General features: G+C 39.9%; 1 protein-coding gene across 1 annotated transcript in view; it reads right to left on the bottom strand.

Moving 5' to 3' along the window:
• Positions 1 to 13,226, bottom strand: part of COL11A1 (collagen type XI alpha 1 chain) — a 228,243-nt gene that overhangs the window by 93,060 nt on the left and 121,957 nt on the right. The window contains exons 32-37 of the mRNA XM_050963625.1: positions 11,240 to 11,293; positions 8,911 to 8,955; positions 8,700 to 8,753; positions 8,570 to 8,614; positions 5,149 to 5,202; positions 2,383 to 2,436 (exon numbers count right to left, since the gene is read on the bottom strand). Of these exons, the coding sequence (XP_050819582.1) occupies positions 2,383 to 2,436; positions 5,149 to 5,202; positions 8,570 to 8,614; positions 8,700 to 8,753; positions 8,911 to 8,955; positions 11,240 to 11,293 (306 nt within the window). The remainder of the gene's footprint in view (positions 1 to 2,382; positions 2,437 to 5,148; positions 5,203 to 8,569; positions 8,615 to 8,699; positions 8,754 to 8,910; positions 8,956 to 11,239; positions 11,294 to 13,226) is intronic.

The raw sequence follows: 13,226 nt of genomic DNA, 5'->3' as shown, positions 1-13,226 counted from the left end.
AATTTGAAATGATAAAGAAAATGGAACGGAGAGTATAAGGCAAATGTCATTGGGACAGTCTTCCAGACGATAGGCCAAATCTGTGGTTTCTAGTAAGCAGCTATAGCCCTCAGTTCAAAGCTAGTCAGCAAATTCTCTGGAATCCCCAATTTAGAGTACAGCCAGTCCAAGGGCTCAGTTGTGCCTTTACAAAGTAGTTCAGCATTGGAGGCAGAGCCTCAGCAGAATGAACTCACTGCTGTACCAGATGGAGTCCAGCATACCACCCCTTCCCACCAGTATATATCTGCATCCTTCAACCCTGTGATGTTCAATCCACACCAGCCTTGAAAGGGTTAAGGTGGCTCAGATAGGGCCAATTAGCCTTATAGGCAGCACCTGGGGGAGAGTCAGGCTGGATTTATAAATGATTAATTGCTGAGAAAGCCCAGCTAGAAAAGAAGCTGGATGAGGTATAAAGCCAGGGAGTTTGCAGCAGAAAAGGGCCATGGGAAGAGAGTCTAGAGTTGCTCTCTGGGTACAGAGAAGTGGACAGGAGGAAAGCCAGGGATATCAAAAGCCCTGGGATCATATCCCTGAAGAAAGGGATTAAATTGCAGGAAAGAAAGCCAGTGGAAGGCAGAGTAGGAAGAAATCCAGAGAAAGAGCACAGGGGGTTGAGACTGCAGACCTTGGCTGCTGATAATAGGGTCCTCTGGGCTGGAACCCAGAGAAGCAGGTAGCCCCGGGTTCCCCTACCAGCCACTGGGAAACTGGAACAGACCAGGATTTACAGAACATTCTGGAGAAAGCACATGGGCAGATTGCCTGGTGGGACTTGGCTACTCCAGAAGGGAAGAACGTTATAGTGACATAGCTAGAGGGCTGAGTGGTGAAGAGAGAGAACCCTGAGTCCTAGAGAGCAAGAGGGGCCATGGGGCAAGCAAGCAACAGAAAGGAGTGCTAGATCAAATGAGCTGATCCCCAGACCGAGCTATGAGGAGGCGCTACAGCGGTGACTGAACCCTGTTACAACCTATCTTCCTTTATCTCCACTGCCTGCCTACGTAAAGGCCAGGTAAAATCTGACCTCACATTAGTTATGGGCTTTGTGCCATATTCAGCATTCCTTATGCTGGTAAAATTATCACTGAAGTCAACAGGAGTTTTCCCTGTGTCAGGAGACAGAAAGGAGTGCTGAACTGGTCCCATATTCAGTGAAAATGCCTTGAGAACATCTACTGATTCCACCTCTGCAGAAGACAGATGTGTTTGAGCATATCTGGTAATTCTATTCTTTAATTCTGTGCCATGAGTAAATCTGCTCTTGCAGTCTAGTCTGAGAATAAAAGAGTAAAGGAAGTTTGTGAAAGAAATAATGGGCATCAAAGGAGATCATAGCAACAGAGAATACTCATTCGGTATGGCCTGGATAACTGATGTGTGCTTTCATCCCAATCTCATGACAATGAAGCCCTTATACTATCCCATCATGCGTGCATATAAGCAAGCAGAGCATACTCTCATAATGTTCTTGTGGTAGTTCATATGAAGGATGCTATATGAAGCTGAGCGCACTGTAACAAATAAGAAGGAAATTCTGGTTCAGTAAGTAAGATTTTTGTATTTTCCACATTTGTGGAGGTGAATGAAGAGCTCTGCAGCAATGTCTGCTTAAGCAGCTGATGCATCCTGAGTAGTGAAATGATAAATCAATGGTACTTGGAGCTAAAGAAGTAACTGTAAATAATTTAGATCAAACTAATATTTTTTCATTAAAATTGACTATTGTATTTCTTTAGATTTCAGGGGGATTGTATTTTATAATGCAACATGCATAGAGTCCTTCTCCAATGTACATGTTTATAGAGATATCCTTCCAGCAAGGAAACCCAAATAATTCTTGTTTTGTTATATGGTTTTGTGTGTATTTTTGTCTCAATCACTCTTCTATTTTTCTAAATTGTTAGCTTTCAAGTTTCCTAGTGGGCTGGCAATAATACTTTTTCTGCCTTCTTACATGGCTCTCAGTGAGAGTGGTAAATATTATGTTGTTCCTCACATGTCTTCTTCAAAGCTGAAAACAGAGTATTATGTTGCCTCACTATCTATCCTATACTTATGATCAGTTTGATGTTATTTAATGAGGAACAACCAGAAATAATCTCACCCTTACCACACGGAGAAAAAATTAAGCTGTCTGACATCTGATGCCACTGAGTTTTAATGGATTTTTGCTTTCTATAAACAAAGTTAGGTACCAATAAAAAATTGCCTCTCACTTTTTCCTGCAATTTTCGGTATAAAGCAAGGGAACTAACTATTAACTGACACTTTTTTTAAAGATCACAGTGAACTAAGCAGGTGTGCAACAGCCTGAAACAGTAAAACCAATGTACTTACAGTCTCACCCCGCTGTCCTGGGTGCCCCGGCAAGCCATCTTTCCCAGGGGGCCCCTGAAATTGCAAGCAAAATAAGACAGAGTTTTCTCAGTCATCTCTAGCTCTGAAAAGAGTATACAATTAGCCCTAAAAAGCTCTATGATCTTTTCAGACTTTCAGGTCAGCCTTCAGAAAAGCTTTACTGCTTTGATAGCAACTTGATACAATTTTAATATTTTATTTCTCTGCTGACTCCTTAATTCATGTAAAACTGTCTGGATGGTGATTTTATGTGTATATAAGTGCATGCCTGTTCAAAATGGATGTCTAACATTTCAAAATTCAAAGTCCCTACTTTCTATCCTCTAGTATTCTGTACTTCATCCCCGAGTTAATGAAAACCATTTTAAAGATAAGCTTCTGGTGAGTTGTGGCTATGGCACTGTTTAGCATATGACAGCATCAGAAAGACTGGAAAATGAGTAAGCTAAATAAATTGTGATTGAAAAAAAATCACAGACCTGATTCTGCCACCCTGACTCTCACTGAGCACAGACAGACTCCAAGGGCAGCACCATTGGTCTAGACTGTGCTCCCAAGATCCAGGCACAAAGTGCATGAATTTTCTCTTCCTGCACAGACTCTGGGGCATCATTAGCACCCCTCCTTCTCCTGGACCAGAGATGGGTTATGCATGTGGGGAGAAGAAGCCCAGTGGGCCTGCAAAAATAATCTAGGAAAGCTAACATGGACTAAGACTGTTACTGCTCCCTTCCTGACAAAACTCCTTCCACAGTTAGGGACCTGAGAGTAGCCACAGCCATGCAGCCATGGGAGTCCTTTGGAGCCATACTGCCAAGATTCTGTGGGGTGTAGGGTGGGAAAGGTTGGTATGGGAGCATGTGACGTCTGTGTGGGTAATCTCCTCCTCCTGAGGATCCTCTTGGATCAATGTCTCTCATTCCAGCAATAAGAAAATAGAAGTGGAACTCTACTTGACTTTCTCTGCCTCTCCCATGGGTTTTACCAATGTGGTTTATTCATTACAGTAGCATTACTCACAGGGAAAGGTACTACAGAACAGAAGTATGAGACCATGGCAAATTAGGTCCTACATTTTTGAAAGGCTATAAACTAATCCTGGTCAATCAGGAATACACAACTAAACCAAAATTGTATCCAGTTTGTGCAATGTACTCCATTTAGTAATGGTCTGCCAGTAACAGACCATATCCTTTTATATTAATTTGAGATTTTTTAGGCAGAAGAGAAAAGGGAGGAAGAGAGACCTCTAGTGGTGGCCAATCATCTCTGCGGATGGAGGAAAGAAATCAACAGACACATCAATTTCACTCTACACTCATCCTCCTAATATGCACAGCATACTAAGGCTTATCAGGATTACTCTGTATAGTGAATATCACATGTATTACTCTGTATAGTGAATATCTCTAAAGCATGTTATTCAGACAAAGAAAAAGTGTGATGCTACACTGACAACCAAGTACAACAGTAATATAGGAAATGCACTACACTGAAAACAGTTCCTATATATTAATCAGATTGCAGGATTATGATTTTGTTTCCCCATTATACTACTTTTCAACCTTTTTTTTCTTCTTGTTGTTCTATTATCAGTACTGCACACTTTATATTTTATATTTTGTTCTTTAAAATTGCTGAAAAAATTCAGTCCCCATTTTTACATTGGGCCTTTATGGGCACCCAATAAAAATGCCATTAGGATTGTTAACCAGCTAATTCCAATAGAAGACTCTGGCATACCTATCATTCTAAACCAAAGATTCTTTTGATCTCAGAATATCAAAGCCTTTCCACAGATTTTTGGCTGTATGCTTGGATAACTTATTCAAAATAAATTCCATCAGGATCTGAAACAGAAAGTAATAGGGAGAGAGAAACTGTGTGTAAACTCAATGTAAGTATCTTTAGGATGAACTTTGAGGAGCTAATTATGGGAAGTGATTTCATGTAAATGAGTTTTCTCCACTTCACAACAGCCCAGTTCATTTGTCTTGTGTGCATGCACTGGAATAGAGATATTTTGTAAGCCTTCCATCAAATGAGATATAAGGCTAAGTCCGTTGCAAAAGTCTTGGATCACTAATATTTCAAGGTAAAATGCAGCTACCTAGCCAAGGTTCCCGTTACTTTTTATACAAATAAATAAAATTTAAGAAGGACTTAAATTACAGGCCACAACAGCTCCAGAATGAGCTATGTGTCAGAAATCTGCATTTTTAAACAATATATGTCTGAGGTGGACGGATTTACATGACAGATTTCAATGGCTAAAAATATTCTTACTGATTAATCAATTTATACTGTGACATACCCTAAATATGTATTTATATATAACAGTATAGAAAGCCTCTAAATAGTTATATGGTAATCCTTAGTGTGCCACATTTCTCATACAGGATAGCTAAGATGTCTTTTCTTCCTTTCCTTCTAAAATAACCTACTTTTAAAAGAATACTTACATCGGCAAAAGAGAGGGAACTTATTCCTCCCCCCAGTGAATATCATAGGGACTGCAATGTTTACAAATAGAACTGTCGCAGCCTTTACTTTGAATATCTGACTTCTTTGGTTTTATGTTACAGGCTTTATGGTACAGAAGCTTAGGGGAGGTTTTCCTGCTTGTAACCTTCATGCATTGAGAGACAGACTTGATTAATTATAATGCACTTGTTCATACATTGACTTCAGAAATTTTTTCTGCCAAATTTGCATAATTATTACATATACTTAAAAGATACTTACAGGAGGTCCTTTTGGTCCAGGGAATCCAACCGGTCCTTGAGGCCCTTGTGGTCCCTAATATGAAGATAAGCAAAAGGGTAAACTATATTCCAGATGCTATAATGTTGAACTGAAGAGTTTGCTTCAGTTATGTAACACAAACTCCATGGATAACAGCTGGACATGTGGATAAAGTGAGCTACATATTGCATGTGAATACTGTTAGCAGTTCAAAGTCCCACTAGAATATCTGTGTGGAGCATACAAAATTAGGGGCCACTAATTAATAAGAAACACTGATTATTTTTCCATGAAGTTCAGTTCCAATACGAGATGTGCAATTATTCTTAACCTAACTGCACTGCAGCCTTCTGTTACTCATATTGGCCAGTTCTCGCACTCAGCTAGGTATTGTCAAAATCTGTAGGTACTGTCAAAATTACTCCTGCTGAAGGGGAAGTATCTTAATTTCTGTGTCTCTGAAGAAAAAAATTCTTGCTTGCAAGAAAAAAACAGAGGAGCCATTTCTGAAAAGATTTTACTGTATGAGATGTTTTGAAAATTTTAAAGTAGTAAAATAAACAAGTAGCTCACATGATGGCTATTTTTAGATGTTGTCACTGAAAATTAACCAAGACCTTGTCACTTTTACTGTAAGTGTTTTCTGTTGATATGCTGAATGGGGCCTAGTATCAGATTATTTTAAGGCTCTGTCTGTGTTAGAGCACACACTATACAGAGAACTAAAAAAGGAGCACTAAGATCTTACTTTCTGTGGTCACACAGGAAAAATGTGTACCCTAGTCATACAATGCAAGACTTGTCCTGCTCTACCTGGTATACGATGTGTGGTTTTACTAAGACATCATGTGTCAAAATGTTAGAAATTTAAAGCAAAAGCCCTGAAAAGAAAGATAATTCATAAGGAATGGTGATGTTAGCTTTCTGCTCCTGTGATAAAGCCCTGGCTGTCTCAGAGTCCCTTAAACCTCATTCATTGCAGACTGGGACGTCAGGAAACGCAGGCTCTGAGCCAAATTATGGCTGTCTCTCTTGCAGTGGGAGAAGTGTTATGTATGTGTGAGGGAAAAGGTTGTTTGTTCAGTAGCTGGCAAGATTTGCCCCTAAGTGAATCTGAGTCCTATTTAAAACTTGATTATCATTTATTAGTGAATGAGGCTCAACCAAATGGTTAGCCAGAAAATGCTCAACATATACATTTTTTCTGAGATTTTATAGCACTATCCACATTTTCTAGAGCATTATCTATAAACTGTACCTGCAACTCCAACCCTCACCCCTAAGTATGCTCCTTATGGTACAGTCTTTGATTCAACTGTCTGTATCACACCCAGAAACAAAAAAGGTAAGGAGAGTTGCTTACAAAGCAGAAACTCTTAACAAAAATAGGGCAACATTTGAGGAAAAATATTAAAAGTGGCTGATCCACTGTCCAAAACATGAAACAAATTGGTCCCTCTCTGGAATATGGTTAGAAGAACAGAACTCAATGGCTTATTTATTGCTAGTAGCACTTTCTTGGTCATAAATCTCTTTTCCCCTTTGATCTTCAAGCCATAGGGCTCTCTAATAAAAAGATATTTGCATTTTTTTTCATTCACGATATGAATTGCAGATTTCAAGCCAGCAGGAGTATGTGAGAAGAATACTCTAGAATTCCAATATCACATTATTCAATGTACATTTCCTTGCGTCATTGTTTTTTAAAAGTTTTCTATAGAGGATAGATGTTTAATATTTACATGGCTAGCAGCTGGAATATTCCTAACCAGACAGAAATGGTCTTTTAAAGTTCCTCTCTTTTTTGGCTAACAACTCTCCCCTCTGTCATATGCCTCATTTTAGAGCATATGGCCACAGTATACAAGGGCCACTTCCATCACCACCATCTCCAGATCCCCAACTGTCACTCCAAACTTCACCTTCTGCTCTTTCTTACCCCTACTCCAGTTACCACCCTTCAGCTCTACCAGCAGCTCAGATGGACTCTGGTTGAGATTCTACTCCAGGGATTTTCAGTTAATGAAAAATCACAGGAAATCAATGAAAGGCTTATTAAATAGAACCTATAATTTACATGTAGCTGTAATGCATTTTTCTGCATATGTTGAATGGTTTTCCACCAGAAGTGCTGGCATACTTTTTGTGAGCAAAGATTTGACTTTTAACTTTCAGAGACATATACAGGCATGCACATTCCATTGTAGGAGGAGAGGTTGATTAAAAGCTGACACATTCTGTTTGCAATTATTAGGGAACGTTCACTGTATTTGGTTCAATGTTGTTTCCTGCAGACACTTAAGCTGTGAGAGCTTGAGATGTCTGTAAAACAGATTCTAAATAAAACACACTTCTACTGTCTCCTAATACTACTATTTCTATCATACACCCTTGGTCTCCAATCTTTAACTTTGCAGGTGTTGTTGGCCATTACTGCTTTTCAGACTTCTCATGTTCCCAGCAAAGTTTGTTTCTTGTTGCTCTGCATCTGTTAGTGCATTCAGGTATCAATCCTGAACATGGAAATGTGGCAGACGATGTGGCTTATCATAACATGGGACAATACTAGGTTGCTTAAGAAACTGCAGCTTGAGCACACTGGAATCAAACATTCTTGAGGTCTAAAGGGAAAAGTAATCCCAACTGGGAACTCAGTTGTTGGTTTGTCCATCCATGTGCTCTATGTGTCTGTGTAAAAATAAGCCACAAATATGTTTGTGTGAAAATCGAGATGAAACAAAATGCAGTCATCCAAACTTTAGCTTCTCCAAGTAACCCAGGCAAAGGGCAGATTTACTTATCTGTAGGAGTTAAATTGCTAGCTCTGTGATTACAGATCAATTTTATAATTTTCTATGTGCTACTGTATAGTATACAGACTCTATTTGATTGTGTATTGATTCAAATTTAATATTATGCAGTGGATTCTATTTTACCCAGCAGCAGGAGTTCTCAAGCATGTAATTAGGTGATTAGGACAAAAGAATCAGTTCCTGTCAATTAGCTTTTAGAGGCATTGAGTACTTTTAAAAACCCATATACTAACATCAACTCTGCTGAATGGGACATTTCTATTAACAATGAGAATCTTATAAAGCTCAGAAATGTAATTTGGTTTGTTTGGATATGCACCCAAAAATCTGGATGGTGATCCCAGCCTCATCCCAATGATCCCAATCTCTTAGGTATGCAAAACTGTGTGTCTGAGAGGAAAAACAAGCTTTCAAGGCTTCCTGCTTCTAGCTGGGCAGGAAGGACAGCAGTGTAAGAAAGTCCACCCTTGAGGTACAGTATAACAGTGCAATTGCTTCACATCCTAGCCAGAGAACTGCAAAGACATGAGAAAGTGGGGAGAGAGGAGAAAGAGAAAAGAAAGAGATGCAGGAAATAAAGTGAGGAGGAAAAGCTATTCCAGACTTACCCTTTCACCTGGTGGGCCAGGAGGGCCATCACTGCCTGCAGTGCCCTAGAAAATAAGAACAATTTGTTCAAAAGTGAAGCCTGATTTTCTTTGAGAAATAGTTTTGCAGCAAATAGCATCTGACAATTACCTTAGGGCCTGGTTTTCCCGTGGGACCTCGTGGGCCTCTTGATCCCCGTGGACCCTGTGGATTTGAGATTCAGATACAAATGATGATAGTCTTACAGGACAGTGTGTCAGAGTCAGCCATGCATTTTTAGAGTAGGTGTAAAACATCACAGGGGTGGCAATCACTAAGGGATGCAAGTAATGGTTTTAAACAAACAAAAGAAAGTACATACTGTTGGTCCTCGCTGTCCCCTGGGACCTGGCTTTCCATGTAAACCCTGCCAATGAAAGTTCAAATAAATCATCTTAGCATGTGGCGTTTGACTGTGAATGAAAGTTTTGCTGTTGATATAAGGCAGTGTGCAGCTCTCCTAGGACTAAATGCTCTTTTACCTCCTATCTGCTGTGCATTTTAATTTACATAAACAGGTTTCTGCTAAAATTGACCATCTTGATGAAATCACTGTGCATGTAGCTTTACTCATTAGCTTCTACATTAGGGATAGATTTTGCCCTTAGCACCAGAGCACGTTAATGTTGCTGAACGGCCCATTCACAACCACTAGAGTCCCTGAAAGGAATTCTGGATAAGCCAGAATTTCTCCTTGGAGCTCCCTTGCAGCAAGCCCGCTGCACCATACTGGGAGATGGTACATCACACTCCCTATGGACAGCTCCACTGGCTAAGAACGGAAATTGCACTGGCAGACATCTCTTTGTAGGAAGGAATGGGGACCATACTGCATAGCCCTTGGACAGAGCCAGCATCTTGGCCCTTAATATGTAGCTCCAATATATCTTTCATACGGAGAATCTATAGACCCCTTTCATGGGGTAGACTTTACGCTGGGATTGTAATGGATTCCAATGTGAAGAAGCTTTTAATTCAAGAAGCCATATTCTCCTGATAGAAAAAAGAAACACTGTGACTGTTACTTGTTAAAATCTAACCAGTAGAAATGGGATCTTCATATGAATTTCTCATTTTAAAAGAATTACATGCATATTCTTACTGTTTTGTCATCATACAAGAGAATACTATTTTAGTACTAGAATACTACTCTGGTTGTAAGCTCTTTGGGTATGTCTACACAGCAAAGAAAAAACCCATGTCTGGTCCATGCCAGTTGACTCAGGCTTGTGGGACTTGGGTTACGGGGCTGTTTCACTACTGTGTAGACTTCCGGGCTCGGGCTGGAACCTAGGATCTGGAAGCCTGAGAGGTAGGAGGGTCCTAGAGCCCAGGCTTCAGCCCATGCCCAGAAGTCTACACAGCACTGAAATAGCCCTGCAGCCTTAGCCTCATGAGCCCAAGTGAGCTGGCACAGGCCAGACGTGGGTGTCTAGTTGCTGTGTAGACATACTCTTGGAGGCAGGGACTGTTTTGAAATTGTGTGTACTGTGTTTACCACAATGGATTCCTGACCCATGGTTAGGTCTGTAGACTATACTATGGCTACTACTTGTACGGATAAAGCCAGTTATGCTGGCCCAATTCAGAAGTCCATGGTTAAATGCATGGCTGAATTGAGGCTTTTTTTTTTTTACATCTAATAACTTTATATTTTCATATTTAAAAGTGTGTCCTTGTGCATGTTACAGGTTCAGGTTTCCTAATTTAGCCTCCTGATTGATGGTTCAAAATAATGTTTTTTAATACTGCTTTATCCAAAAAATAGGGTCTGATTTTTTTTAACATTCCTTGTTCGTCACAGTAAAAAAGAACTGCCTTCAGCTCAGCTAAAACCATTCTTAAGAAAAAAAGCAAACTGAAAATGCAATTCTCAAAAAAATCATATTTAAAGTGGTGAATCTGTGCTTTTGATTCCTTGCTGCTAAATAAAATTGATTGGTAGGCACAGTAATGATATTATTTACTTCAGTCTGACTTAATATCACACCGAGTTGTCATCTACGAGTTCCAAGTCATCCTTTCACTTCTGATAATGTTATCAGCTTTCTAACAACTCAATCAGCCACATCTAGTTGAGCTTTACAGGCAGCAGTGCAGTGACCTTCTTCTTGTCCCTTCCCCCTTTTTTTTTTTTGTAGTTAGAGATGCTGCATATTAGTTTCAAAAAATTAAGCAGCAAAATCTGACATTTTACTACCACTTGATAAGTATATGTTCTTCATGCTGCTTGCTATAGTCTGATGAATCAGAATGCATACAAAATCCAAGTTCAATTGCATGGTATCTAGATAATTCACAAGATAGGAAAATGGTCCTTGCCAGTGGTCTAACTAGTCCACTTTTGATCCATCTTTCAGAAGATGAAAAACAATCCCTAATAGACAAATATTGAATAAGCTACCTGGTGAGAGAACTTCTATCTATCCCAGATACTGAGTGGTTGCGTTAATGCCCTGAAGCATGAGGATTTATGTCTCATGCAGTTTGATCCCATTTTATGTAACTGTGGATGTTCAGTCTTATCCAGATAAAGGCTCAATGCTATAATATTTCAGCGTTCTCTTGAAGCTTCTTGTCTTTATATATTTTAGCAGAGAGTTCCACAGGCTAATTAAGCATTGTGGGTTTTTTTTTAAAGTATATCATACCCTTGCACCTTTCTCTCCATTGGCACCTGGGAATCCTGGGAAACCAGTGGAGCCCTGTATGAGAAATGAATGCAAATATCATCAAATATCTGGTACACCCCCACAATACATCCAGTACTTAATCTAGAATTAAAATCACATCACCAGATTGATGCAAAATGTACATTACAACTAGATCAGTGGAAATAGTTTTTAAAGATGTCAGCTCTGGTGAATATCTAAAAATTAACTTACCATAATGCCTCACGTCCTGAATGCATTAAAAACATCAGAATAGGTAATGACATTATTTTTCATTAACATCAGTAAGAAAATGTTTGACAAATCTTTCCCAATTTTAGTTAACAGTGAGAAAGAAAAGTTCAGTAGCCATCACTAGAAATGATTTTATTAGATCATGACCAAGAGTAATGAAACTTGGGAACTTGCCTCTGCTGAATCAGAGTGGCAGAACTAAAATCATTTTCTTAATGCAGTATCAGTGCTGCACCAGAGCATTCTTGTGGGCCTTATTGCTCTTTGGCCAGCTATTTAAGAGGGCTGATCTGCACTTTTGTTTTCAAGTGGCTGTTACTGTGTGTTCACGTTCACATTTCACAGACACATTGTGACTAACATTAAAAACTCCAGTTCTATTCAAGTTAGGTAACTCAATAGGAAGCATCTGTTTTAGCAGAACTCTCTTTACAGAGGTCTGTAAACCTAGCACTGACGCTCCAAGTGTGGTTGCATATTGTGATTGCATAAAGCCAGGGCTGGCTCTAGCCATTTCGCCGCCCCAAGCTCGCTGGTCCCGCGGCTCTGGTGGATCTTCCGCAGACTGTGTCTGCGGATGCTCCACCAGAGCCGCGGGACCAGCGACCCTCCGCAGGGACGCCTGCGGGATGTCCACTGGAGCTGCCTGACGCCCTCCCAGGGACCGGCAGGGCGTCCCCCAAGGCATGCTGCCCCAAGCACGTGCTTGGCGTGCTGGGGCCTCGAGCCGGCCCTGCATAAAGCCCAAAACATAACTTGGGCTGAGTTTCAGGAAAGAGTCTTGAGTTTGGGATGAAACTGCTTGCTAAACCCTACTTACACCTTTTCTCCATCTCCCCCGACAAAGTCTTTCATGCCTTCTGACTTCAAAATGTATTTATTTGAAGACGAGGTCCTAGTATTTATTACGGACATATTCTATCTCATATATTTTCAGACACCCACATCTATATTAAAATATATATAATACCCAAGAAAGTTCTCAGATTAGCTTTAATACTGGAGGGTCTCTGCCAGGATTAGACAGTGTGCAGTTAGCAGAAAGCCCTGAGTTTCCTAGTCAGAAGAAATACTTTTGATGAGATAACCAGTAATGCTTTCCACTTACATGGAGACCATACCTTTACCAACCCTGATCAGTGGGGATATTCTTCAAGGGAACAAGAGCTCCTCAAAAGAGCATCTTGCTAAGTGATGCCCCACTCTTATCTTTCAAATGAAAATGATATTTATGTTCCAGTGTTATGATCAACATTGACAAAGTTGATCGTTTTATTCATAAAAAAGGTGACTATTGGACAATCACATGCATTTACTCTATGGAACAGTGTATACATAAAAAATTTAGAGGTTATACGCTCTTGTGGTGCATGAAATTTAGGCAAGATAATGGATGCTGACAGTAATTAACCATTAATCCTGGCCCTAGGAAGCATTCACTGTGAAGGAAGAACCTAATATTCTATGGTTTACAGAGAGAACTTAGAAAATGTGGTGACCATCAGGAAAATATTTGTTAAATTTAGCTAATGAGCTACAAATGTCACCATTCCCTCCACTACAACAAAATGGTTACATGGAGAACTGACATGAGTCAACAAATACAGCTGTTTCCAGGAACTATTCCTTTCTCTTCCTGCCCCTCCATGTAATCCTTTACCCTTTCTACTTCTGTCATACCATTCTGAAGGATAGTGCTGGCTTGTCAGCTGCCAGTGCACTAATTTACTAG

The sequence above is a fragment of the Gopherus flavomarginatus genome, chromosome 7 (genome assembly GCF_025201925.1).
Source record: "Gopherus flavomarginatus isolate rGopFla2 chromosome 7, rGopFla2.mat.asm, whole genome shotgun sequence".
In the NCBI taxonomy this organism is placed as follows: domain Eukaryota; kingdom Metazoa; phylum Chordata; order Testudines; family Testudinidae; genus Gopherus; species Gopherus flavomarginatus.
The sequence above is the reverse complement of the archived record's forward strand: the minus strand, read 5'-3'. Positions and strand labels throughout refer to the sequence as shown.